General features: G+C 39.5%; 1 protein-coding gene across 22 annotated transcripts in view; it reads right to left on the bottom strand.

The window, feature by feature from the left end:
• Positions 1-27,790, bottom strand: part of LOC107318346 (multiple epidermal growth factor-like domains protein 6) — a 188,637-nt gene that overhangs the window by 151,766 nt on the left and 9,081 nt on the right. For all 22 annotated transcript variants that reach the window (XM_015872052.2, XM_032446637.1, XM_015872049.2 and 19 more), the window contains exons 2-4: positions 23,237-23,371; positions 22,846-22,955; positions 21,575-21,679 (exon numbers count right to left, since the gene is read on the bottom strand). In XM_015872052.2, coding sequence (XP_015727538.1) covers positions 21,575-21,679; positions 22,846-22,955; positions 23,237-23,371 — 350 coding nt within the window. The remainder of the gene's footprint in view (positions 1-21,574; positions 21,680-22,845; positions 22,956-23,236; positions 23,372-27,790) is intronic.

Consider the following 27,790-nt stretch of genomic DNA (forward strand, 5'->3'; position numbering starts at 1 on the left):
TGGAAATACTCTATTGTCTTCTACTTGTGCTTCTACCAAGCTGTTTCTATACATCAAGTCAAAAAGAAGTGCAATAGAACCACTGCTATTTTACTGTTAATCTCTTTGTAAGACAGTCACTTCAGTGAGATTCAAAATTTATTTTCATATCAGAAATAAATTCCAAAAAAGAGGAGTCAAGGGATCAAGCAGTCATATTTCTCACTAAAGGGACAATTAGAGCCAAATCTATTTCCAGACAATAGAAACATTTAAAGTATTTGGATCAAGCTGAAGACATGAAGAGGACCCCACAAGAACACACATTTCAGATTTGTTTCTATTTATGGTGTCGGTAATCTGGAGGGACAGTGCAAGGGATGGGGAAGAGCTCTATTTTTGCAAGGTAGGCTTGTTAAGGTCTTACTTATGCTACATGATATATCACTCCATCCCAAAAAATCTCAAATAAATATTTGAATTTATAGTCAGCCACAGCCACTGTTAAAAGCTAAATTAATTTTCTAGAAGTGACTGAATTTTGGAAGACAGTGGCTAACATCCTACATCCTCAGAAGCCATATTTTCAAATACATCAAGCTCACCTACACAGCTGATTTCTCTAACAATTTGGGAAGCCAGCACTTCTGAGAAACAAAGTTTCTGCAGATGCCAGTTCTACAGGAAGACAGGCAAATTACCACCAACATACAAATCTGTTGAAGGCAGCTTATATCCTGCATAAACTGCCACACAGGAGCTGAAAAATAACCTGAGATTGGGCAATTCTACTTAATTATGGCCATTCCACTAAGCCACAATACGTCCACAATCCCTGAACACCAACATGTCCCTGTTTCTCTCATTTGTCACGAAGTTTATACCACCAAAATCTGTCATGTGTTTTGAGATCAGGTGCTGGGGGGTGGGGGCATTTATAAACCATTACTGTGCTGGTGGCCGCAGCTCACCGCTCAGACAAGAGGTAGGCAGAAGCAATTCAGCAGTCAGCCCTGCAATCTCTGCAGAGTTTGTATTAACTGAGGAGCTGCAACAGATTAAGCTATGCTCTGTGCTTTCCTCATACCAAAGCTTTAGTTGGAAAAGGAAAACATCCCTGAAGATTTAACCTTGTTCGAGCAGGAAAGGTTAACAGGAAAAAATCAGGTCATATAATGAAAAACTGAATGAAGGTGAAAACTACTTCAGCCAGGAAGGTTTCTATCTGCTCTAGAAACAGAAAACAGTCAAGAACAACAATTTGTCCACAGCAATTAGAGTTTCTGGTGTCTATTCAATATGAAGGCTTGTGTTTTTCAGTGTAACTCTTTTCTTGTATTTGGGTCCCTTAGGCATTAGAGATCTTTCCTGTGTTCAGTTGCCTGGCTCTGTCTCTCAATGTGCTGTGTGTTACAAAGGCAACTATTCAGAATTCAGAGGTGATGAAACTCCTTATCTTTAATTTGAAGGACAGCTTACACCAACTACACACAGAGGGAACATTGTTTAACATAAAGCATACATGCCAGATTGCCTGAGAACACCAATGGTACAGCGTGTGGCACACCAGGAAAAGGAATATCACAAAGCCATCAACATGCTTCTTGGCACTGCGTGCTGACTGATTAGTAAAGCAAAGCAATGCAAAACATTGGCTTTGCTGGAGCTCTCAGCCATTTATTAACATTTACTTTAAAAATCTATGTAGGTATTAGAACAATAGGTCAAGATTCATTTACATAAGTCTGATTATATTAACTATTCTTACATTTCTCTCTGCCTGGACCGAAAGCTCCTGGAATATTCTGGCAAATTCAAAGACAAAGATAGATCTTTTTTGCTTTGGAACAGATTCAGGTGCCAAACCACAGCGGCTGATCTGACTACAGAGAACAGCAATAGCAAATAGCAAATAGAATAGCAGAAAGTACACCAACCTCTATGGAAGAAAAGGCAACACAAACAACACAACTTCCCGGAAGACAAAACTCCAGGACCTCATCTGTCATATATCAGAAAGCTCTAAATCAGCGGAGTAATCACCCAAGAACACATGGACACCCAAACCTTGTAATTCCTCAGCCAGGGCTGGCTTGGGATCCCCAGCCCCAACAAGACAGCCTGGCAGCTGTCCCAGCTATGGGCAGACATCAGGGCAGCCACCCGTGCTCCCCACCAGCTGCCAACCCAGCTCGTTCTGACCTCCAGGCTGTGCCCAGCAACTGTTAGTCAGTGAAAAACAAAAATTTTGCCTTGAAATTAACTTGTGTTTTTTTCAAGCCCAACTGCAAATTGTTTCTCCATCACTTTGAATCAACGGCTACTACAGTTTATTATGCTCATTTTCTTCCTTTCCTCTGGAAGGGAGGAGAGGAAGGAAGACTTTCTGACTGCTTTTGAGGGTGTGAAAATGGTATTCACATACCACAATGCAAAGTCTAAACCTAACTGCTGTTTTAAGGACCACATTGTTTAGGTCACACTGAGTAACTCCAGCTGAACAGCTGAAAGCTGCTTGCCTTGAAAGTGCATAGAGATATGAAATCCTACTGTGGAACTATAGAAAAAACACTCAAAGAGGAAAAAGTAGACTTAATTATGGGAGAAATCTCTGTTCTCTTCCAATTTCAGCTCTAACCTAATTTAATTGAAGTTCCAGCCTGAATGACTGCGTGGGAAAGAGAAACATCACCTAAAACAAAGTCAGCTGTATCGTTCTATGATTCTATGATTTTCTGTGTATTCTTAGTAAGAATACATGCAGTTTCATAATGACAGATTTCCTGTTTCTCCAGAATAACACATCTCATGGCTCCACAGAAGAGGACACTGTGCCGCTCTGCCATTAATTCGAACCACCACATCGTATTTCTTTACAGGAAATCAGTAACGCTGAGAAGGAATGTCAGGCACCAAGGAAAAGTACAAAAAGACACAAGCTGCTTTAATCTTAATCAGCCTATCCAAAAACAGCACAAATATTATGGTATCATCTAGAGATCCCAGCTGTAAAAGCCTGTACAAAAGCAGTCAAGGTGTGCCTACACAGCAGGGCAAATTGCCATTCCCAACACCTCCCATGAGTTTCCAGTTAACCCAGCCACCAGATGCAGCACGGCTAAATGAGCTGCAGAAATAGCAACAGGTAGAATGGGGAAAAATCCAAGCTGACACAGATGAGATCACACGGCAGGGTGAAGCCATCCCCATTATGAATTAGTTCAAATGAATGTGAAAGAAATGATAGGAGGTGGAAAGCAACAATACACCAAGGCAAAAGAAGAACACACTAAAGCAGACTACGCAAAACAATTCTACAGCAAAGCCAGTGCAGAGCCAGGTCCCCTGAGCCCCGTTGCTTGCCCTATATATTGCTATATCACTCCCTTAACATATGGTGAACTTCTGCAAAAACACTAACGAGTTATAAAAATTGTAATTTTTGAAGCTAATGTATTTTTGCTCTTTTGGCAAAAGGGACTCTGTGCAAGCACCTTCTGTTGGACAGCAAAAAGATCATAACCTTCTTCACAGCTACAGATTACCATTATAGTCATTCCACAGCTGTTGCTTGCAGATGAAAAAGTGCTTTATAAAATGCCCACTCTATCCCAAAATATGGGAGGTGTTGGCTTGCAAGATTTGCAGCCCCTTACTCACAACAGCTTGGGTCTATCAGCCAACAAAGCTCTCTTGGACTGCCCAATCACCTCCTCCTTGGGGGTTTTGGAAGCTTTTCTGTGTTCATAGCCCTTATCAGCAGGATCTGCCTACCAGACAGAATGCTTTGCTGTTTCCTCTGCAAAAACAACTCATTGCTTGTCACTAAAGGCCAGTAATATTCAGTCCAGTGTGAACATGAAGATCCTGAGCAGGGAATAGAGATTCACTGTGTCTCTACAAATAGAACAGACAAATAGATTGACAGAATACAGAATACCCTGAAGTAACCAAACATTCACATAGTGAAATGAGACAAAATACCAACCAACAGCCTATATGGTTTTCACCTATCATAAACAAGGAAAGAAAGCCTTTGATATGCAAAATATACAAGAAACACTCTTGAAGACTTGAATTCATTTAAAATGGATTTTGTTTAGAGTCACTTTCAACTCCTACCAGCCTCAGGTCTTCACGTTTAAACAATGAACCCTTTGTGTTCTGTCATACATCCACAGTAGTAAAAGCCAGATGTGAACTGCAGTCTCATTAAAGGCATCATTGCAAGGAGTTGATGGAAGAGAAGAGGTCTTATGACCAAGCAGGGAGGTCTGAGATTTCACTAATTCTTTTGGTGCAAAAAAAATAATATTTTCAGAGAATAAAGTTGTCTAATAAGAAACAGCTTTTGAGTATCTGAATAGATATAGTGCTCAGAACACTGTTGTTTGTAACACAGAAAGAAATATTTGCAGATAACCAGCATTCATTAGGTTGGCTTCATTCTACACTTGCTAAAATTCATAGATTTCTAAATTAAAAAGCCCTGTGCTACTAAAATCAGTTCCATACTGATTTCAACTCTGATTTCATTGAATCTTTCACCACACTGAAAACCAACCCCAATTTACACATACTGCCTTTTTTGGAAGGCCAAAGCAGGAACAAACAGTTCTGTGCTAGGAAGGATTCCCACCAGTGGCTGCGTGATGGAGGCATGTTGGTGGCCCAGTGGCTGGGAATCTCAATTTCCCTGTTCCTGCTCTGGGGCACATGGTAGGATATGTCTCAAAATTCCTCTTTATCTAAAGCATGAGGAAAACACTGCACTACATAGAAATTAGACTTAGTAGTTCAAATTTATCTCCTCTTTTAGGAACGCTACAAACGATTTTAATCCAGAAAAAGATGTATTATTAATACGCGCTTGCAGGCATTCCCGTGAGCTTTCAAGTTTGGAGAATGGGTAATGGTATTGAAGATGTAAGTGCTAGACAGTTAAATGGGAGTCGTGAGATCTATGATTAAACATTGAGGTAAGGTGAGAGAAAAAAAAAGAAAAAAAGTCTAATTTTCACATATGTAAGTTCATTATTTAAAAATAAGCCTTCTCAACGCCTCTGTTTGATTCCCCATCTATTAATTCTACTAACAATGATTAAAATGGATGACGTCCAGTTCTATTCTTTGTGAGAAACTGAAACAGATAGTGATGAATGAAATATTTCCATCTTGCAAGCAAAACTGCCACAAGCCATCAGTGTCACCGTCACTGCTAGCAGCAGCAGCAGGCAGATTCCTGTCCCACCTCGGTTTGTGTCTAGCTATCTGTGGCACTTAACATTTCCTTTCACTTTGTAGGCATCTGTTTGAAAGGGAAAATAATTCAGTGTTCTCTATGCAGAAAAAGAACAAAACTATCTTGTCATAGCAAACTGTGTTTTTTCTTAAAACGTGAGCTCCTCAATTTCTTATACAAAACCTGCCCAGAACATACCTCTATCAGAAATGACAGAGAGGAAAAAACTGACAGGGATTTCAGCTGTGATTCAAATGCAACACAGGTATGACAGACATACATCAATTTTAGATTGAAGATCCTTACTTTTCTTCATTTTTAGTGGAATGTCTATGAAATTAGGTGGATGGGAAGGAGGGGGGGCATACAGATGTGAAATAGATGTCTCATCATTGATGTTTGTTATTTACATCTTCAATGGGCGAAATACAGTTGTGAACATCCGTCTGGGTTACATTGTGTTATACTTGCAAGTTTGCAAATGTTTGCATAATATTGCAATAGCTGGATAGGAAATGCAGCAGAGCTCTGACCCAAAGGACTGGAAAAATTCCTCCTCTGAGACTTCACATGCAGCAAAGAGCAACTCTGAAGCACCTGATAAAACAGACATCCCTGGGTATGGAGAGCACAGAAGCACTGGTGACAAAGACAAATTTTCCACAGACTGTACATGAAATGGGAAAGCTGCTTTTGTGGGGCTGATGATCACAAGGAAGAATACCAAAACACTGAGCTATTACTTTCACTCGGTTCAGAGTCTTCTTTAGCTGTGAAAAGGTACACGTGTTTCTGAATCAACAGCAGTACTAGGCATGCAGTCAAAGCTCTCAGTTAACCAATTTTATCTCCAAACCACCCATGGCACAAACACTGGTCTACACAATTATCCATTTAAACACAAGTTCATGCAGAAAAAAACAAAACAAAACCCAACCCAACAAACCACAACATCTTAGGGGAAGAATAGAAAAAGAGTTTGGAATGTTCTATTGCTAAGCAGTAGCAAGTGAAAGTAATTATAAATGAGGATTTTCTTTCCTGTTAATCACATTCATTTCAATCTGTATGCGTGCCGTGTAGAAGAGGATCAGGCAAGAGAAACAGGCAGAGAGCTGCACAGGTCAATTCAATTTATCTGGAAGTCTCAGTGGACATCCAAAATAGAGAAACCTTATGGAAGGTGAGTGTATCAGCCACACAGGTCTGAGGCTAAGTATATTTTAGTTCTAGGAAAAAAGATATGAAATGAAACGATGAAGCACAGAAGATGAATAGTACCCATTTGGATTCATTTTTTTCAAACTGAAAGTGTGGGGTGAATGAAAATTAATACAAAACCAAACAAAACAAAAATCTTAGCAACAACAGCAACTAGATAGATAGATAGGTAGGTAGGTAGATAGATAGATAGAGAAATAAAGGAGAAATAAAGTGGTAGGACTGACCCTGCTGCAGCTAAAAAAAAAGGGGGACAAACATTTTGTAGTGAAGCTCCTCCGGAATAAGACCTAAGTCCCTGGGGCAGCTTCTCCAGTGAAATGAATTGCTTGAGATCTGGCTTACCATTAGCTTTGTTATTCTGTCTCTCAGATGGTTTTGCTTGAAGTGGGAGTTACTGCACTGCACCCTCTTGTTTAGATTTAAAGTTCTGAATCTGCTTCTCCATAGAAACTGGAATTCCAGTTATTCCAGTCCAATTATTCCATGCTCTCTTAGGTACATCCTTTTGAACAGATAAGCTAATTAACAAATTGATGTTTTCAGAAGCAGACTGTTCAACTTTGCTCTAAATGGTGAGCAATGTAGGAATAAAAATAAAATGTAAGTGGGTATAAAGCCTGAAATACCTTCAACAAGTTTCAAATCTACAGATAAAAGAGACGGAAAAAACAATAAGCATTGGAACAGAAGAGTTCAAAATAGAAATGTTTTAAAGTTTTACAGGAGATGGTCATTTACAGAATGTTAGGAATAATCCCTATATCAAATAAACTACACACTGGACAACTTAAGAGCCATCAGTTTTTGTTGCATTTTTTTAATATACTGTGTCTACTCAAATCTATCTGAAAATGTAATTTATTTTGCCTAGGAAATGGACTGTAAGAAAGATCCCCTCTTTGAAATTCTGTAAGAAGCCCCATTCCAGTGAGAAAGGCTGAGTGAAAGAACTTCTGTGTCACATCTGTTAACAATTCCTCAAGTTGTTGTAGAAATGCAACTGCAGTGAGGCAGTATCTATAGACATGAGTCTTTTCATGTGCATCTTTGTAGGAACAGTCTGCTGACTGTTCCTACCTAACAGAAGCGGTGTATCCAATTCCCTCCTTGCTAAGGCATTATAAAACCAGGACTCCACAGCAGAACAATGTTTGCAAAAGCAGCTGCTGTGCTTTATTTACTGTGTGTGGATTTATAAAACATTGCTGTCTGGTTTCTTTAAGTAATTGTTGGCCACTGGAAGTACGATCAGTTCCTTAAAGAAGAAACACAAAAGTTTTAGCTGGGGAAGTAAAATACTATAGGCAAAAACAGGCAGCAGCACTATCAAGATCTTGCAGCATAAGCTAAATTCATTTTTAATTTCAACAGGACAAATGACTGCTTCATAGGCTCCGTATTTAGTCAGGAGAATATTCCCTTTGACTTTCAGTAACAGCTGAACAGACAAATAAAAACTTGCTCAGGGTTAGCGCTCACTAATGAAGGTGCATGAGGTCTACTAAGGCAAAATACCAAGTTGGGCTGACAGCGTGAAAGCCTTAGACAAATACCTGTCGTTCCCTGCTGTGGAAGAATGCCCCTGCTCAGAAATCCTCAAAAGGCACAGGAATCTCTGAGAAAATTCCACCACCCAAACCAAAATCTGTTAGAACACACGAGCTGGAGCATTTCAACATAATACAAAAGACAGAAAGCCAAGCAAGGGGAGAGAAGAAAGCAAAAAAAAAAAAAAAAAAAAAGGTTTATTTTCATAATTAAAAACAGATTTGAAGATGAAAATTCAGTTTCACTACAGTCAGTGAGAGTTTCTCAATCAACCAGAGAGGAGCTGAGAATTCAGCTCCAAACAGCCCTGCAGTACAAGCACTTACTCCATCACTTTGGTTTTTTTGGTGAAGAGGAGAAATAGTAAAATGAAAAAATGTTTGAATCTGGCAAATCCCAGAGCAGCAGTTGAATGCAAACGAGGAGAAAAATGATGAAAAGTGTGTTAACATCATTTTTCAATATATTGGAACAAAACAAAAGGTGGAAATTTAAACTCTACAGTCCGAACATTGTTTTGAGAAACTGCAGCCAGAGAAATCTTGTTTTATTATGGGGAGGTGTCTCACTGAACGGCTACACAGCCTCAATGGATTTGATAAGAAACTCCTAGAGTGTGCCTGTAGAAACACACACGTGTTTGTGTGCTGCACAAATGCATTTGCTAGAGAGAAGCGTGCTGTACTGAGATGAGTAGCTTCCAAAAACCACAAAGTGCTCCATTCAGAATTAATCATTTTTAAGACTGGGGGAGATTTTTTCTTGCTGTTTGTTTGTGAGTTTATTTTCTTGGCGCTGAGAAGTTTTACAGTATTCTTTGGAAAACACAGCTACAACTGTACTCTATTTAAAAATAAATAAATAACATTCTTTGGCCTCTTAACAATTTAAGTTATGATTACATCATGTGTTATGTCTGTGGCAGTTTATCAGATGGGATTTCTGCCAACCTCTGACTAGACCACTAGGAAGAGTGCAGACAGTGAGGCTGCACTGCTGTAGTCATCTTCTGGCCAAGGCATTTTCAGGCATTTAAAACCATTTCCTTGCTGGGATGACTTAAGCTGGGTCCTCATCCCAGCAAGATTGGTCTCAGTATGAAAACAGAGGACAACCATTGCACACCTATTCAATTAAAGGTGTTGGTCTAATGTGTAATTTATTAAAAGTGCTCCATTCTGCAAGGAGAAAAAAGCAAACAGAAAGCCAGCAAGAACCTGATGTTAGGGAAAGGCTTGCCCAGCATCTCCAAACACGAGTTGTGATGATTCTTATGTCTGAATCATTTAAGATTAGATCAGCAACTGCACATCTAGAGCTGGGAGATCTTTGAAGAAAGATATTAAAAAAAATTAAATGCTTTAGTTTCATTATGCTATTCAGAGGCTGCTCTTGCTTCTTCTCTTTGCCAAGGACCTGAACTCTAGATTAATCTCATAAATCATTTCCTCTTGTAAACACCTGAGCCATGGACCAGAACGGAAATTCACCCAGAGTTCCTCACACCTATTGTGGCATTCTCCAATTCTCTAATGAAAAGTTCTCAGACTCCAAGAGCAGCCTTTTATTTTCTTTAATGGCTATAGATTAATAAAGCAGATACAGTCCAGAAAGGCTTCAAAAGAAGATGTTCATTGGATAAGAACTGTGTATATTTCAGTTCTGTCCAATAAGGAAAAAATTGTTTTCACTCATACATGACAAAATTTATGATGAACCTCTCTTGCAAACAATTCCTCACTGGAGCCTTAAAGTGTCTTGACAGCGCGCCCATAACAATTACACATCCACACAGCTGACTGATGAGCATAATAGTCTGCTATCCCCATGTGTGTCACCAAGCCTTATTTAAACTCATTGCAGTTATAGAATTGCTCTGGAAATCTCAACGAATTTCTCTTACTTTACTTCCAGCAGTAGTGAGGTTTCCACTGTCATTTACCGCTTTGGCCTCCACACAAACATGGAATGCAGGTGTGCCAAAACCTAGATTAAGTGATGCTGGACCTGCACAACCAGCACAATGACTCAGTGAGAGGTGGGTCACACATACACGAGACCTCAAGCAAAAGTCAACCAGATTCTCTCACTTGTACCATGACCTACAAGCTGAGTATTTGACAATTTTTTCACAACAGGAAAATGCTCTTCCTTTTGAACACAAATTCTGCCTCAAAAACTTTTTCTGATTGGTTTTCAAGCCCTCCAGTTATACCTTCAGTTGTATGAGGGGAACTCAGACTGGCATTAGGACAATATTTACTGGTGCTTGGAAAAGCCTCTTCCCTTCTTACAATCTATTTGACTTCTAACACAAAAGGAATTTAGAGGAAGAAGTGACTTTTTAGTATATAAGAAGTAATGCCATAGGTTGCTATAGATTAAATCATGGTAACCTTGGAAACAGCATTTCAGTGTCAATTAAAGTAATCGGGGCACTTCAGTTAATGGTGCCTAGATCTTGATGTCCAGGCTCATGCTGAAACATTAGCCCCAGTGGACTCTTGGCTGAGAAATAGCTCCTCTGAAGAAAGATTCTGCTTGCAATGTTACAAGGGGGAATTTTTCAGAATGGTAACTGGAGAGAGAGGTTAGCTCAAAGAGATGTCTTTGTACACATGCAGGATGCACAGGGACTGGTTAGTACTAGTGAACTCATCTAGTACTTGGAGCATATTTTGTATGTATACAAGTAAATCAATGTAAGCAAAGCAGAGGAAAACAATTTCTTTAGCTTTAAGATCTTTCAGTTAAAATAATAATAATAATCAACAGAAACCATCAGAACTACAGATCTAGGAAACCAATTCTCTCTTCTCTTCAGTATGTGTACAGGCATATATATATACACAACCCTACTCAAATTTACATGTTCACTGACAGACAACATCTATGCATGGCAGGGCCACAAAAATCAAACAATAAGCATCTCAGGTGATCCTAAACTGGAACAGAATTACAAAATTACCACTTTATGACACATGAGGATAGAAAAAAATAATGAAGAGGAAGTGAATTTCAGAGAGGGTCTACAAGCAGCTTCTTCCAGAATCTTGGAAAGAGAAGAACTCATTTTTTTCTTAAACTTATTTTGAAAGCAACACAGGTGCCAATCAATCATTCAATTCAATGTCATTCATCTCCAGCTTTCTGCAGAGACGCACACACATTTTCTGAAAAGGCATTCGCTAAAGCATATCTTTATAAGACCCCGTTTCACCCTTACAAAACAAGGCATCAAAACATCAAACCAAAGGAAAAAACTCTGTTCTGTAAGAGAATATTGAAATGGATTTTATTCTTAAGAGGGACAGATATTTTGAAAAAATATTTGCTCATTTTTTATGTAAATTATTGTATGACAGAAACAGTGACTTTGAGCAGAAGTGGTTGCTCATTATGCAAATGGTAAACCACATCTAATATTTGTCCTTTCTACCTCTATCAAGAGGAGAGAAAACAGAGAAGGAATTAAGCAAAGTTTGTGAAAAAGCTGTCTAAATAATGGCCTGAAAAGATTATTATTGGCTCTTTCATTTGGCACACACAATAGTGACAAAGGAAATGAAACGAGTCAGTCCAAGCGATTCTTTTTTTTTTTTTTTTACATTAAACATCTACTTTAATACTTTTATACTTTTACAAAGCCTGGATGGTCCAAGCCTGCCAGGCTGAAAGACTAAAAATGACCTGGGTTGAGGCGGTGATGTTATATTCATAGATATTGTTATGGCACAAAGGAAAAAACAGCCCATGAAGGGCAGTCGCTGAGTCAGGACTGACATGTGCACTCACTGTCAGCAAAGGAAAAAAGATCAGAAAAATCCAAATCCAGAATTGGCTGCCATATCAGTTGTTTCAGCCCCTTTGAGATTTAAAAGTCATTTATGTGAGAAACCTGCAATGGAATATGGAATAACTCGATCAACAAGATTTAAAATGAGAAGCGTACAAGTCTGCAGTGGAACAGCCGCCAAGCTGGACTTGGGACAGCTTAATTCTACACAACTATTTTTCAGTTTAAAGACTATAGTAAGTGAAATCCTGAAATATTATACCTATAAAACAGTTTGGAAATATGCTGCAGCGCTCCATAAAAGCAGCAAAGGTGTTGCAAGTTACAACTTGTAACTCATCACAGCTTGAATTCAGAAAACACGTTCTGGTCACTACAAAAATAAATAAAAATAAAGAGAAGGTTTTCTGTAATGATTTGTTCTTATAAAGCAATAACTCGTGAGCAAGAGCAAAACTACTCTCTGAACTTGAAAATAATCCCCAAAATGAAGTACTATTGTCTGTCCAACCCTATGCTGTGGTATGTTTTCTCTCAGGCTGTTTGTGCAGGCCTCTGCAGTCTCAGCTCTCACCATCTCTAACATGCAGTACTCAGTTCACCTCAGACTACATACAAGATAGGTCATGAAACATAGGAGTGCCAAAAGAAAACCTGCACCGCCATTGAAACCATCACTTACATAAACAGTCCTTCAACCAGCGACACAGTGAGCAAACAGGGCTATTCAGTTCAGTAAGCATTACACACATTTTCAAGAATATATCCTGTAGGGCACAGTGTTCCAAGCTGAGAAAAAATATTCAGGAGGCTTAAATATTGAGTTTCATTTTTCTTACCCAGTTATATCTTATATTCCATAGCATAAATGCAAAACTGCAATATAGACGGAATAGAAAAAGGGAGGGGTGGTGTGAGGGAAATCAATAAAAATCACACTTTTACACGCAGGTACATTCCATTCTGGGAGACACCAATGTAGAGAAAGGAGACAGAAGACAAATTGAAATATGAGTCCTGAAGTGCCCACTGGAGCAGACTTATTTTCCTCCCCCCATCATCACTCATTTTTTGTTATATATTAATAGGATTTATAGTATTTGCATGTGAAGTAAAGGATGTAGAACAGTAAGAGATCAGCACTGCCTCCTCTGAATCCTGTCAGTTTTCCTGAGCTCCAAACAGTATGAGATTACCGTGAAAGAAAACAGATTCAGGTCAGCAACCCTGAACACAAAAGCTGTACTTGCAGAATGGGTGAGAGAAGCAATTGCCCATGAATTCTTGTTGAACCCAAAGCAATTAGATTTTACAAAAAAGGAAACAGAAATAAGTCTTCTGTAAAAAGGGTAGGACTGACACCTTTCCCTTCACTGCAATACACTACAAGTGATGAACACTATCAGAATACCTCGAATAGTTTTAAAAAAAAAAAAAGAAAATGGCATGTGGCCCTTAAACAAAGCTGACGTTATCCACTTTGGTTGTACTTGGAAGAGATTATTAGAGAGCTGCTGAAGAAGGAGAAAACAATCTTGAAATAGCTTGAACGTGAAGTTTTAGTACAACTTCTGGCTTTAGAAGTAGTGAGGACAAGAGGAAAAGTGAACAAGGAAGAAAGGAAAGAAGGACGAGTGAGACAAGCAATAGCAATGACAGAATTTCAGAGAGCCATGGGAACAGAGGGTTTCTATCTCCAGAGAGCATTTTATCTGCAGCCTCTTGTCCACTGCAGGAGAGGTGACAAAGCACAAGCAGCAAATACCTGCCCAGACAAATAAAAACCGTGCTCAGTAAGCAGCATATTCCTACATTTCAACTCTTTGTTGTTACTGAAAAGGAGAGAAGGGAACCCAAGAAAATGCCTAGGAATTGTTGTGTGGGATAGCTCCGAACCACACAATATAGAATGCGAGTGATTGTTGTTGCTTTGCATGCCCAGCAAAACGTACCTTAAAAACATGACTTATTTTCTGAGAACAGCGAGTTTCACATTAGTCAGAAAACTCCAAATTATTCCAAATTATTACTCATCTCAGCACTGAGAAGAGCATAGGAAGTCATCTCCAGAAAGATCTGTGATCAGTGATGCTAGAAAACAACAACAGGGAATGCCTGAAGTGAGGCTGAAAAGTTGTTCCACAGTTAAAGGCTCTACAAACCCAATAGTTTACCGCACAACTGTAATCCTTTTAGAGACAGCAGAAAACCCTTCTGAACATGGGGAAACCTAAGCGCAAGCAGTTAATCTTACTGCACCAAGTTAAGTGTAAGACTAATGAAGAGACAGTTTTGCCTTTCTGAAGAAAGAAATTTTAGACACAAATATTTCTTCAGATGTAAAAGGCACATCATGCTGAATGGTACCAACACAACTGGGTTTGAGACCAAGCCTAAGATCTGTAACAAACATAGAATTTCCATGTCATTTAGAAGTAACTCTTGTTCCCATCTGAGTTGGGAATATTTCCAATTGCCTGTGGAGATAGTTATTTCTATGTTACCATTTTCCAACACTCAAATCAAATTCAAATTCTAGGAGAACTGGAAAGTATAAAAAAAACAAACAAAAAAAAACAAAAAACATCATTTTTAACAGCCAAATTATACACACTGGAACAGGTTGGATGCCCGATCCCCATCCAAGGCCAGGCTGGATGTGGCTCTGGGCAGCCTGGTACTGCTTCCTTTTAAAACCATTTAAACAAGAGCTCATAACACAAGCCATGCTTAGCCCCAACTGCTCAGCTGTATGGAAGTCACTCGAATGCTCACATCACTGTACAATACATTTGGTGATGGGATTTTTTAGTGCTTGTTTGTGAATGGCTGCAGATTTGGAAAGAGAATAAAAAACAGCATACCTGACATACCTGAGCAAGTGCCAGAGAGACAAAAAACAAACCTCGCATTGCAACCTCCCCAGGGAAATCTTTGTTCATTTTAATACTTGTTCCATCAGCTGTCTCTGTGAATGACAAGGTTTTATCTCTAATGTGAATGGCTTTGAAGGCTACTTGCGTTATCCATTCTTCAGCAGCTGCTGCTGAAACCGCAGGGTTGCAGACTTATAATTAAATCCAGCTGCCACGACTGTGAGTTCAGTTATATCGAAGGGAGCAGCAGCGCTGAGTGGTTGCTGGCAAGATTCTGCCTCTGTTTCTAGACAATGTAATCAACTCTTTTTCCTCTTTTAGATGAAACAAACATTGGCACTGAAAAATGATGTTAAATGACTGTAAAATTGTATTTATTTACAAATTTCTATTGCAGTCACTTAAACCAAGAAAACAAGGTGGATGATTGCTCAGGACAGATAGCTCTTCCCTTGAAAACACTGGTAGGACACCCAAGGACAGGACACAAGACAGAAGGAGTTTCCTGCAGGGTACATATTAATTCATCTACTCTTAAGCCTTAAAAAACACAGACTGCAGAACACAGCAAATATCAGCATCCACTTTGAAAAGACTGCAGGTGAGGGATGGCAGACTGAACCACAGGGCTTCCTTTGAGGGCAAAATCATCTCCAAAGTCCAGTGTCCATGTCCTACATCACTTATAGGTAGTTCAGTCTTGACTGAATAGATGCAGATGTACTTTCAGAGGTATAGCTTTGTTGTAGTTTTTTGTTTGTTCGGGGATTTTTCTTTAAGTCAAATTGTTTGTATTCATATGTCAGCAAAAAGTTAACTGCCTAAATTTGACTTCCTCATTCACTGTCCTTTAAGTGCTGCTCGGGGAGGTCTCTGCTTTTGCAAAGAAGTGCCTGAAAGCTTCTAAAAAACTCCAGGAAGAAATAACAGCAATTGGCAGAAACACTTCAGAACAACATCATCAAAGTAGTAAGTAAAACATTAATTCAAGCTTTGTTTGTGGGGAGTTACAATTTGTACCTTTTTAGAAACCTGCAGCAGCCCAGTCACTCCTGAGAACTGGTGAGAAAGCCCAACAGATGCTGGAATAAGGGTGGATTTGCTCTCAGGTGGTTATTCTTAGGTTCATTTACTTTTGACATCTGTTTGCTGTTCCCTCCTGCCTGCCACTCCACACTAATGGCAGCAAAGCCCAAGCACGTCAGCAAGATGGGCTGATTATTACATCCTGTCATACCTAGGTGGGAGCCAGTTGTGATTTTGCTTTTACCATTCCCATTTTAAAGTGACAAAGCTTTTATCTCTGTAAGCTTTTTTTAGTGGCCTCTTTAAAGAGCTTTCTTTAAAAAAAAAAAACAAAAAAAACAAACCTGTAGAGGTTCCTATCTTCCCAATGCAGAAAGGTGTTCCCAAAGACTGCAAAGATGAAGGTGAGATGCATGCAAAGAGAGAAGTGAATGCAGGGAAAGGGCAAAGAAGGAGAACTAGAAAGGTTGAAGAAAGCCGTGCTTTTGCTTTTTAAATCCTTTATGAGGTCCTGCTCACAACTGGAATTAAACCTCTGAATCAACAGTTATCTGTCAATTGAACAGATAATGTCACTTTATCTTGCCCATAACTTTTCCTTGAGAGATTATGGATAGCTTGGACCTTCTGTGGCATTTTGTGCACTAAATTTGTCTTTTAAAAGCATCTGCACAGAACTTTTGACTCATTTCTCTCCTGTATTTCTAGTCAGCTCTGGCATTTTATATTTAGGTCTAACTTAACCTCTGTAAGAATTTGTGACTACATATGCATATAGTTTATCATCCAAACCACAATCTGTTTTAAGTATCAGGCCATCTATCAGTTGCCAGAGGAGAGAAGACAGATTAGAGAAAAGGATGTTAACACAGAACCAAAAACAGAAGGCATTTACTCACTGTCATCAGACAACTTCCTATGAATCTACATGTAGGAATTGACATTGTATGTAGGAGATGGATCTTAAAAATGGGGAAAAAAATTAAAGTGGAGTTTTCTTTCCTATTTGATAATATTTAAAAGCAAATATGAGGTTGGTATGTGCCATATTAAGGCTTAGGTTTAAAAGAAAAAAAAAAAAAGTACAAATTGGAATCAAAGATTTTCAAGACAATTAGGTCACTGATGAGCTGGAAGTCTCCAGCTCTTCACCAAGAGGAGAATCTGCTCAAAGGTTAAGTCAGAAGACTTCATGTCTCAAATGTCATTCAAGTTGGTAAATTAATTAGGGACTGAGAAAGCAAGATGGGTAGGAACAAGAAAAACACTAAGGCAAGATGAGATCAATTACTCCTAAGTAGCATAGGATATAGCAGGAAAAACAATCAATTCAGTTCACTAACTATAAATAGCTGCTCTGATTAATATACTAATTTTAAACACCAAAGGTATGTCAGCATACTTTCTGTTGCTAATACTTTAACTACATAAAACTGCCTGCAGCATATAGTTTTTAATGCTGTGCTTGTTCAAATTTGCACTAATAAAGCATAAATTAAAAGTATGCAGTAGAAAAAGCCAAACTGCATCCACCATTTTCCCCACACAGAAAAGCATTCTGAAATACTTAAACATATACAGCTAACACTGCTTCTCTCACCGTTAAGTAAGAGTGAGCACGTTAAGAGCCAAGCTCATATGACATCGCAAGGCAAGAGCTGCCTCTGTGCCTGGACTGCTGCATGGAACCAGTGAGAAACTGATCATCCCCATCCTTCAGTTCCAGTCAACTCCTTCCCTAGAAGGATTCTAAATAACCTCCACATAAGTAAAGGCAGCAAAGCACCAATAAAAGTGGTTTCCTTGTGCTGCTCCTCTCCCCTATGCTAACACAGCACAAAGGAAGTGCCAAGGTCTACCATGAACATGTGATGAAACACCTTGCTCACTGTGACTGTGCTTTAATAATAGTCATATTTAAATAAATTCACTACTTTGAAGGCTTTTGGAGCCTACATTTGCCTTGTAATCAACAGCACTGCATAAGCACACAAAGTATTAATCCAACCTCAAAACCAGAAACATGATCTTGTTCTTGGGGGAAAGATGAAATCTAAAGGCATCATTGTGGGTGACACTGTGGGCAGCTTTAGGTTTTAGTTTTACCTTTTTAAGGGATTTCAAAAAAGTTAAAATGAATAGTACAGTCTTATGGATATACATACACTGTGCTGTAAAGCTTATCCAGGTCTTCAGTCTCACAGAAGAAAATATGCATTTCTCCAAGAGACAAGTATTATGCAGGAAGAACATTCATCATGTAATTCCTAGAGACATTTACTAGAGAAAGAAAGAAGGACACATTCACCATGAAAGAGCATTCTTCAGTTGCAAGGAGGTCCATTAGGCTTTATACCACTTAATTCAATATTTATTAACAAACATTTTTGCTTTAATAGTTCTGTAATGCAAACTCTTACCCACCCACAGCAGGAGGTGCTCACAGTTGTTTACTAGAATCTTTATACAGTTCAATACCTTAATAGTGTGTGACCAAATTTAAGGAATAGATTGACAGCTAGTCAATGAACTGATAAATGTCCATCACATAAGCATTTCATTTTAGCTAACCATGCACTGGATGTTCTGCCTTTATATACACATTCCAATGCTATTATCTCATGCTTAATTACTTAGGTCTCAAAGCACTTTACAAAGAAATGAACTATTATTATCAGCACTTCACATACAAAGAAATTGAGGCACGGTGGTATAATTTGCCAAAGTTATTGGATTCATATCCAAGGTCAGTGACAGGTGGAAAACAGCTCTTATCTCACACATCAGGCAAGCACTGCATTCATAGACCACACTGCTTCCCAAGCATGTCATATTTAGCAATTTACATTAGCTAGCGGAAAAGAAGTTTCCCCTGCATTACAGCAATTACTGCACTGTAAAATTGAAGCATCTGTACTTTGAGTCAGTAAGACACTAGAATATTCTATCTTAGCATTCAGCCTTTCTCCAGTGATTAAGACAGAAAACCTCATTCTCTGAGGATCCTGCCTTGGTTCTTCCATGCCTATTTTTAAGCACCATCTGAAAATACTCATCTTCACAGAGATGCCCAGCTTTGGTCACCTTGCTTGTCACAGTAGCTTTTTTGCAAGTCTTTGTAAGGGAAGACTTTTGCTTTGGTCAAACCAACAAAGCATATTCCTTTATTTTGTGCATTAATGTCAGAGGAGGAGGAGCTTCATCAAAGAGCAGTAAACCTTTTGTCATCAGATCTTGGTTTAAGAATCAAAACTAATCCTTAATTTTTGCACTGGGCATTTTTATTTATACAAGGAGGGAAGATTATTCCTGTTTGCAGAATTTGGAATGCTCTCACTGGCTGCATATCCAAGAACAGCTTCCAAGGCTGAATTAAACAAGCTAAATCAAATTAACTCACTTCTAAGTCCAGCTCAGGTGGCTGAGATTACCAGGACAACTAGCAAATAACAATGAAATGAGCACTGAAGCAGATTTAATTCTTGGCACTGGGTTTTGTTCATTATTACAGGTCTTATGTCCCTTTTTCTGGGCTCAACAAAAATGAGAATCTCAACTTCTGAACAAGTAAAAAAAACACAGCTCATAAGTTTATATTGTAATTGATATAAGTCTATTAATACAAGACAAATTGCAACAGACAAAGAGAGAGACAGCTCAATCTGTTACTGAATCCTTGTAATGGCTATATGAAGAGCTCAACCATTCCACTCATAAATCTTCCTACTAAGTTTTTATTGCTGCTTGTGTGGATAAAATAATAAAACTTGGAGGTGTACAAGAGATGCAGTAATGCATCTCTTCTAGTCACAATTACATGGAGTTTGTTACAGGAATCATAACCTTCTCAGCATCTAATCAGAAATAATGTTGTGCTACAGGCTGCTAAAACACCTCAAGAAGTCATTAGATTTGATTGTGACAATTGTGAATAATCACCTCTGCTTCACATTGCCATGATACATGGGGCCATCGTCAGTCATTCCCAATGATCTGCCACAAACTTTCTGTGGGACAGACCATGCAGAGCACATAACAGCTGGATCTCCAGGAAGATGACATACTTAATAACAAACATAGGTGCAAACATGAAACACAGAGAAGAACAGATTAGAAAGATCTTGAAATATGTTTCCACTGGTTCTTGTGGGTGTCTTTTGTTGTTGTTTAAATAACTCTTCTTTTTTTTTTTCTTTAATTTTCACTAACATTGTCTCTGTGGAACATATTGCCAAACATGGTGATCATGAAGGACACTTGCATATGCCAAACTTTTGAATCAGCTGTCAATGCTGAACAACAGAAGCAGAAAGCAGAGGGGCTGGAGGGAGGAATATAATAGATGGGATACACATAACAACTTGAAACATGACCAAATGAGGGTGTTATGAGCTGCTAATGGGTCCTCCACTGTGAGGACACTGAGATGAGGCCATAGCACCAACAGTGGCCAATACCAGGGTTATCAGGAAGGATGCCATAGTGAAACACCATCACAATTAACATTATCTAGAACATATTCAAAAACTGCAAGTTACGGTCTGACACTCATTTGTGCCACTGAACCCTCAGAGCCAAAGCTTTTGGTAGAAGAGATCACCTTTTCCTTCCTACACTTAACACATAGGGCAACTATTTTTCAGTAAAGTTGAATATGTAGGAGGGAAGATAGAGGAGATTTAATGACCATTTAAAAAACAATGTACTACAGTTAAGTAACACAATCACATTAAACTCAGGCTACCTAAAATGGCAGTGCTCCAACTTCAGGCAGGAAAATAAAATGCTGCTAGCTCCACAAACATTTCCTTTAGTTTTGTTTGCAACAAATATGATACAAGCCTCACAATCATCTGACTGGAGATGCCTGCAATGGTTAAAAAGCCTTACACTCTAAATTACCTTGCTTTTGTTAGGCAGGTGAAACGTCCATGATGTTCTTTCAGAAGAGAGGCTTTTCCCTTCAGAATTTAATTTATAAACTCACTCCTGCCAGGCTGCGATAGCAGCTACTTTATAAACCTGAAAATGATGACTGCTGAAATTCCATTCAAACCTTCGGAATCAATAGAAAGCAGACAAGCCACCAAGATAAAGTTCCACCCGACTGCAAAGAGCGAGGACTGCAGGATGCCTCACTTTGTTTCTGCAGTGTTCGCAGCCACCAACCTGTGAAATAGAGACTGCACAATCTCATTTCAGGCTGAAAATCTGATCTCTGCTATCCACGTGCTACAACCACATAATCTGCTGTTGGAAGTGCTCTAATGTTGTAGGTATTTCCAGACAACAGAAGGAAGACTCAAAAGTCTAGTGAGGACAGTTCAGAATCTGCTGAGAAATACTGCACTTGGTTAAAGCTTCTTATATAGGCTCCATAGAGATTCTAATCCTGCTTACCTTGAAGCAGCAGCTCTACAATAGCAAAGCAATCTCCATTGGTGTCACACCAAGCTACATATAAACTTGGATATTTCTTCCCTGCCCATACAGAGAACCACAGCAGCATCACTGCTGGGGTCTGCTTAGCTGAAGTAACACTGCCTGAAGGCAGAGGTTGGCATCCTGCAGCCTGGTGTCAGAAGATTCATTCTGAAGGGCTCTGCACTCTATTCAAATGTTTGCTTACAAATGAATATTTGTTCTCTATGGCCAGGCTCCAGAAAACACAAACCTGTTGCAACATTTGCTGACTTCTCCAAGATGACTGAAAGAAAATTACCACCTGTCTGATACAAAAGAAACCCTTTATCCCAATCACAGAAGCCAGCAATAACAAGGTATTTCTGTTTATAGTAAGTGTTCCTCTATATGCATTTTACTCAGACACAGAGCAACACTCTTCATCACAGATGCACTTGCAATAGTTGACATTTGACTCACCATATTGGCAGCGAGGACCCTGAAATCCTGCAGGACACTGGCACACGTGAGGTCCTTCTTCAGAACACTTTCCTCCATTGAAGCAAGTGTTGTCAGCACACAGCACTAGTACAGACAGAACAAAACAGAGCAGGCTTTGTTTGTTTTGTGCCAAGAATTCTCCAGAATTACCTATTCTTGTCATAGTCTGCTACAACAGGAATGTCCAAATAAAATGAAATTTGTTTAAAGTCATATATGTACCTGCATTCTATGTTTTTATAATGGTGACAGGATTCAATTTGATTTTAATAAAATTAAGTCTAGAGCAACACTGTTTCACCTGAAGACACTTCAAAGGTAGTAAGCAATTCCATAGGACTCAAAGTATGTTGAAGGACTGAAGGGATGAACTGCTGAAGGGTAAATGCAGCTCTGGGCAGGCAACATCAGGGTATAGATGATGTTATGTTTGAGGAAATGAAGGTATTTTCCCTTTCTTTTGACTTAGGATATCATTCACTTAGAACAGGTTAAATCCCACCTCCTTGAGACAAATTTACTGAGAGTATCAAATATGAAAGAATACTTCAGCTACATTTGTGCCTGAAGGAATCTGAAACAAGTCTCAACTGTTCTTTCAGAAGAAAATAATTCTGTACTGCCACCAGTGCTCAAATATGTCTCATTCCTTTATGCAAGAGACTAATATACAGCTTGTGAACATGCCTTTGACTTCTTACAACAGAAGAAGTGCACACTAAACATGCAGATTCATACTGACGCTAATAGGCTCTCAGGTGGTTGGATTTTTTTTTTGTTGTTGCTTTAAAGAATAAAAAGGAAAAAAACCACAAAAGCAAGCTCTATGAATGCAGTCCTCAAGTTGGTACAAAGATTAAAAATACATAGGAACAGATGCTTGCTTTTAAACAGAAAACAACCACTGATGAAAGAGTAGCAAAACTAAACAGTGAGTGGATTGTTGTCTTCTACTGATGTCTTGTTAACAGTGGATAAAGTGCTTTCCAATCATTTAAACTTAATTCCACGTTTTAGAAGAATACCCAATTGTGCTTAAAAATTACTGATAGAAACAGGCTGTCATCAGTTGGAGAACCTCAGGGTGGAAAGTTAACTGCTGCTTCCTCTCCATTTATAGATTACCTCTGTATAATTAGAATTTCCAGTTACAAATAGCAAAAAAAATCTTTCTAGAAAGAAAATGCAGAAAGGCCAAAGGATATGATCACTCCAGTCATTGTTCTGCCACAGTTTTGCTATCAACTTACTATGCAAGCACCCAGGTTCGCTGTTGTGTTGAGCCCACCCAGGGCAGCACTTATAGACTGTCTGGTGCTCCATCCTGTACACCTGCTTGTACACAGTGTAGTAACCAGACCTTCAAAGAGAAACAGTTCAAGAGAACAAGTCAGCTTATTTACATCTCATCAGTAGCAAAGTACAAAATTGTGATTTAAAGCTAAGTCAAGAAGGCCATGAAGCAGCCAAAACACACAAGTCACATTCTCCACCCAGTAACAGACTTAAGGTCTCAACAGGATGTGATATGTTCATAACCAAGTTACATATATCCCAGGAGATTCCTCAGACTGAACTATCAAAGTACAAATAAACTGCTTTCAAATGTCAGTACCAGAATTCATTTATATCACTAATTACCTCCTCTCGTATCCCATGCACCACCTCCTCCCTGTGCAGCCCTGTTTCCACATCTTCACCATGCGGCTGAAGGCCTGAACACATGGCTGTTGGTGTCCCACCAACACCAGCTCCAACATGGGGCAGACATTTGGCCTTTGGGGAAAGAAAAGAAAGAAAAACAAAATATATATATATGTCACTTTTTCTTCTCTCCAATGCAATGTCTGATAATCTGGGAAGAACATACATAAAGCTATGCCACCTGCAACAGTTAAGAGTTTGAAACACTACTAAAAATACCGTGGATCTGTGACTTTTTTTCCACCTTGAACCGATCACAAGAGCACAGCACCCATCAACACCTGACAAATCAGCCCAGGGAATTCAGCCTGGCAAGTGTCACAGACCTGAACAGAACCAAGATTTCATTACTGTATTGGTTGCATAAGCCATGAGCAGGAACACAATCCTGGTAGCAATTTTTGCACAGGAGCTGGCCTCTGAACAGCTAGGCCAGCAAAATGTGATTGTACCTTGTTCCCAGAAAATGAGACTTGAAGTGCCTGAGTAGGATGTGACGGACGACTCAGCACTCTTTGCTGTCTGTAGATAACAATGGTCTTTCAGATGAGGCTCTGCTGACAAAGGATGGTGCCTCATAAGCAAAAAAGCTGATGGCTGAGGTGAGGGAGCCTGAAAGGCGCTTGAGGCCATCCATGCCTGTGCTGGAAGTGATGGGAGCTCCTTATGGAGCACACAGCAGCCACTATCAAGCTGACAGACCAGGGTGGAAACAGGAACTGACCTCTGCAGGGCAGCTACCAGATAGCCAGACTGAGCATAAATAATAGAAACAGATTCTGCCCACAGAGAACAGCGTGTAAACTGAACAAAACTTACAATGAAATTCAGGCTGCACGATTCAATGGGAGCTGCTCCACTGATTCAAGTGCAGATAAGATGTATCTAAGCAATTGTTGTGGGAAAAGGGCATTCTGTAAGAGCCCCTCTCTGCTACCGGTCTCCTCAGGGAAGCACATGAGATTTTTAAGAGAAAGCATAGTTGTTCCCTACTGATGATTCCAAAAACAGCAAGAGAAAATAAAAGTGTTGCTTTGTAGAATGGCATGTAATCCTCATCCTGCTTCCTAGCTCTGGTTACAAAAGGACCAAGGGTTTTGCAGAGATGCTGTCAGCCTTGCTCTAATTCTATTCCTGGCCTAAATTGGAAAGTTCTGAACAACAGAAAATAGTTCTGCATAGAGCATACAAAGTACAACTGAAGCTACAAAGCACTTTTTGGTGACTTTCAGTACAGTAGTCTCGGGTAGCAAAATTGAAATAAAGCTATTTCTGGAATAGCATGCAGACTGCTAATGTAGTAATTAAACCCCATCAGAACAGTGAGCTCTAGCCACTGAGCCTTTACAAATGTAAACCTCATTGATTAAAACACAGAGACAAAACCATGAACTTTGTATATCTATTCTCATTTAGCATCTGTAAACATGTAGCAGGTGTGCCACACAGCTAGAAGGGCAGTTCTCCCAGAAACATCAGCCTGACCAGGGATCTCTAAAATTAAGAATACACGCTGTTAACCAACAAAGGCATGAATGTGATAGGTTGTGATAGAATGGATAGAAAGCAGTTTGTTTTCACCATTAATACAATAAATAATAATATTTCTAGCCCAACGGCTGCTGGGCAGTTAGAGTTACCATTAGCTACACTGGATATTGGCAATATCTCTTTCAGGATTTACAGGGCTTTTTTTTTAACCTCAGGGGCCTAAAGTACTTTGCAGCCTCGTTATGTCTGAACACCACACAATGAAGCCTTTCTAATGAGAAGTAGATCTTTCATCTGTAGGTCTTCAGGTGGCTTACCAACATCATTAAATTAAGCCTGTGCAGAACAGGAAAATCCTATAAGCAGGGTCATTTTTACCAATGAGTTAAATACTTGGAAAAAGCTTCCTGCCTAGATCAAAGCTGCTCTACAATAATAGTAGATGCATCAGCTGTGACTTTGGTTACCAAAAGAAGAGGAAGAAGCAGCCTCTGGCTCATCTAATCAGCACTGGTTTTATTTGTTTTACCTCAATAAAACAGACCAAGACTTGGTTGCCAAATCATAATCTTATCTATATCATTCTAATGCATATCATCCTGCCAGTTTCTCTACAAGGAGGTCTACCAGAACTATGGCACACCTAAGGTAAGCAACATGAGAACTGAAAAAGTGGGCACCACAAATGAACCATTCCTGCCCTCCCCATTTTAGTACTGCTGGATGGTACCTCCCCAAATGGCATGAAAAGCAGCAACCCATGCACAGCTATTGGAGAAGGTTCAACACTAAGGGGCTTACAGTCATGCAGAATACCTCAAATGAGAAAGCCAAGCAGGTCTCTGAAAGGCGCTGCTGATGGAAAATAAAAGTAAAAGAAACAAACAACCAAATAGTTCCAGACAGAACAACCAGGGCATAGTTGTGGATGTGATTTCCATTATGAAATCTGAAGTGCTGCAAGTCTCCATTACCCTAAATGACACTTTCAGTGAACCAACACACACACTATCTGTAATGCGACCATTCAAACAGACATCTTCAGAACTACGTTTCAGATTTTTCCAAAATGAAAGCAGCACAATCTCCATCTCTTAAGCAACTGTTCTGCAGAATGTAATATATGCCTCCACACCACTGAGGAGCTCCCTGGAGACCACAGCTGCAGCAGTCAACCACAGCACACCAGACAATTTGAACCAGAACACAAAGATCCATCAGCCCCCAGGGCCTCTCCCCCAGCTTTCAAAAGTACTTTTTAGTCCTCTTCTTCACAGGAGACAGAATTCTAGTCAGCTCTGGGAATGGAAGCACATGGCTCTGCTGCTGACTAAGAGCAATGAGTTTGGTGACATGAAATTAAGGCACATCACTCTCCCCACATCCCATCTGTAAGGTTCTTGGGGGAAGGTTTCTGTGGATGGACTGCATTATCCCTATGTGGCTCCCTCAGATCCCATCCCCACTGCCCCATGTATTTCTTCCTCCATGAAGAGATTGCAGTTAGATATTTGTTAGACTGCTCCATGCTTCCTATTCCTTGACCCTGCCAACACTGCAAAGCCAGGCAGAAGGCAGTAGCAGCGTAGTTTCAGGCTGCCTCGAACTACTCCCCAAACCACCCTTGCTCTGTTTCCATGTCACCTCCACTACTCAACAGCCCATGTGTGCCAGCTATTCCTTCCTCTCACATTACCTCAGCACTTAACGTATTTAACTTAAGTTCAAAGCAATTGTTCTTAGCCCATTCTTAGCACAGTCTGCTGTTTGTTTCACATCCAAAGCAGCTCTTTGTATGCCCAAAATCTTGCCTGCTTTCTTTTTCCATTACGTCAGTTGGTCTAATAAAACCCTTGCCTTACTTAGCAACCATGTCTCACTTAGCAGGCTTTTTTAAATGACTCTCCCTCTAGTGAATAGAACATCATGTACTGATAATTCATGCATATCTCCTTTTATTAGAATTGCCTAAAAATTTGCAGATAAAGGTACATTCATCTGCACCGCTCTTCCATAAATAAAAGAACGAAGCTGACAATTGTTGTAATGACAGCCTGAGCCCATCCTATAAATTCCTCTCATGTGCTGTTGCCACGTGTCCAGGAATGGCTGTATTGACTTCTATGATACAGTTAATAGGAATGAACAGCACTAGCAGAATAAAGAAAGGCAGAAGCATAAAGTCATATGCTTATTAAGATTTATTCAAAGCAAGCCATTCCCCCAACATGCCCTTGGGTAACGTAAAGGCAAATATTGAAACCTCTGCTACATTGCAATTCAGTTGCAGTAGCTGCGTAACATGGAATACTTTGCTGACAAAACCAGGGGGTAACACTTGTCCTCTCCTCAAACACAACTCCCAGCTGACAATACATGAAGTTCAGCCCTCTGTCCCACTGTTCTTTGATACATAACCCATAAACAGGCAGACTGTTTCTGGGGGAAAAAAACACAAAGTACTATACAAAGCACAGTTGTGTGTTAAGGCTCTCTACTCAGTAGGTCCCATCTAAGACTAAAAGGAAGCTAAAGTTGATGTACCAGGTACATTTAGAGAAGGAGAGCTCTACTTTTAGAGCTCCACTTTTACTCTTGCACCCTTTGCATCCATAATCTATTTCTGAATGGGAATGTAAGTGTTAAAATAAACCAAACATGGATCTGTTATGCTCTATGTTTTGGTTGATACACCAATCTCTTAAAACCTTTATATACCAGCGCTCTCTGTTAGCCAAAACTAACACAAAGGCTATTATTAGCTCCTCAGTCTGAGCAGAGGAAAAACCAGAAAGCTCTCACTTAATATGTGCATTAAGAGACTGCTCTTTAAACAAAGGCACCCTACACATAGCTCAGGACTTAAGATTCCAATGAACAGATAACTGGACCAACATGAAGCAAAAGCAGCCTCAGCTGATCATATGGCTGCAATGTCTATGAGCCACTGCACAACAGGAAAAGATCAGAGATAATTAAAAGCATCTCCAGAAGGAATAT

This window comes from Coturnix japonica, chromosome 9 (assembly GCF_001577835.2).
Source record: "Coturnix japonica isolate 7356 chromosome 9, Coturnix japonica 2.1, whole genome shotgun sequence".
In the NCBI taxonomy this organism is placed as follows: Eukaryota; Metazoa; Chordata; class Aves; order Galliformes; family Phasianidae; genus Coturnix; species Coturnix japonica.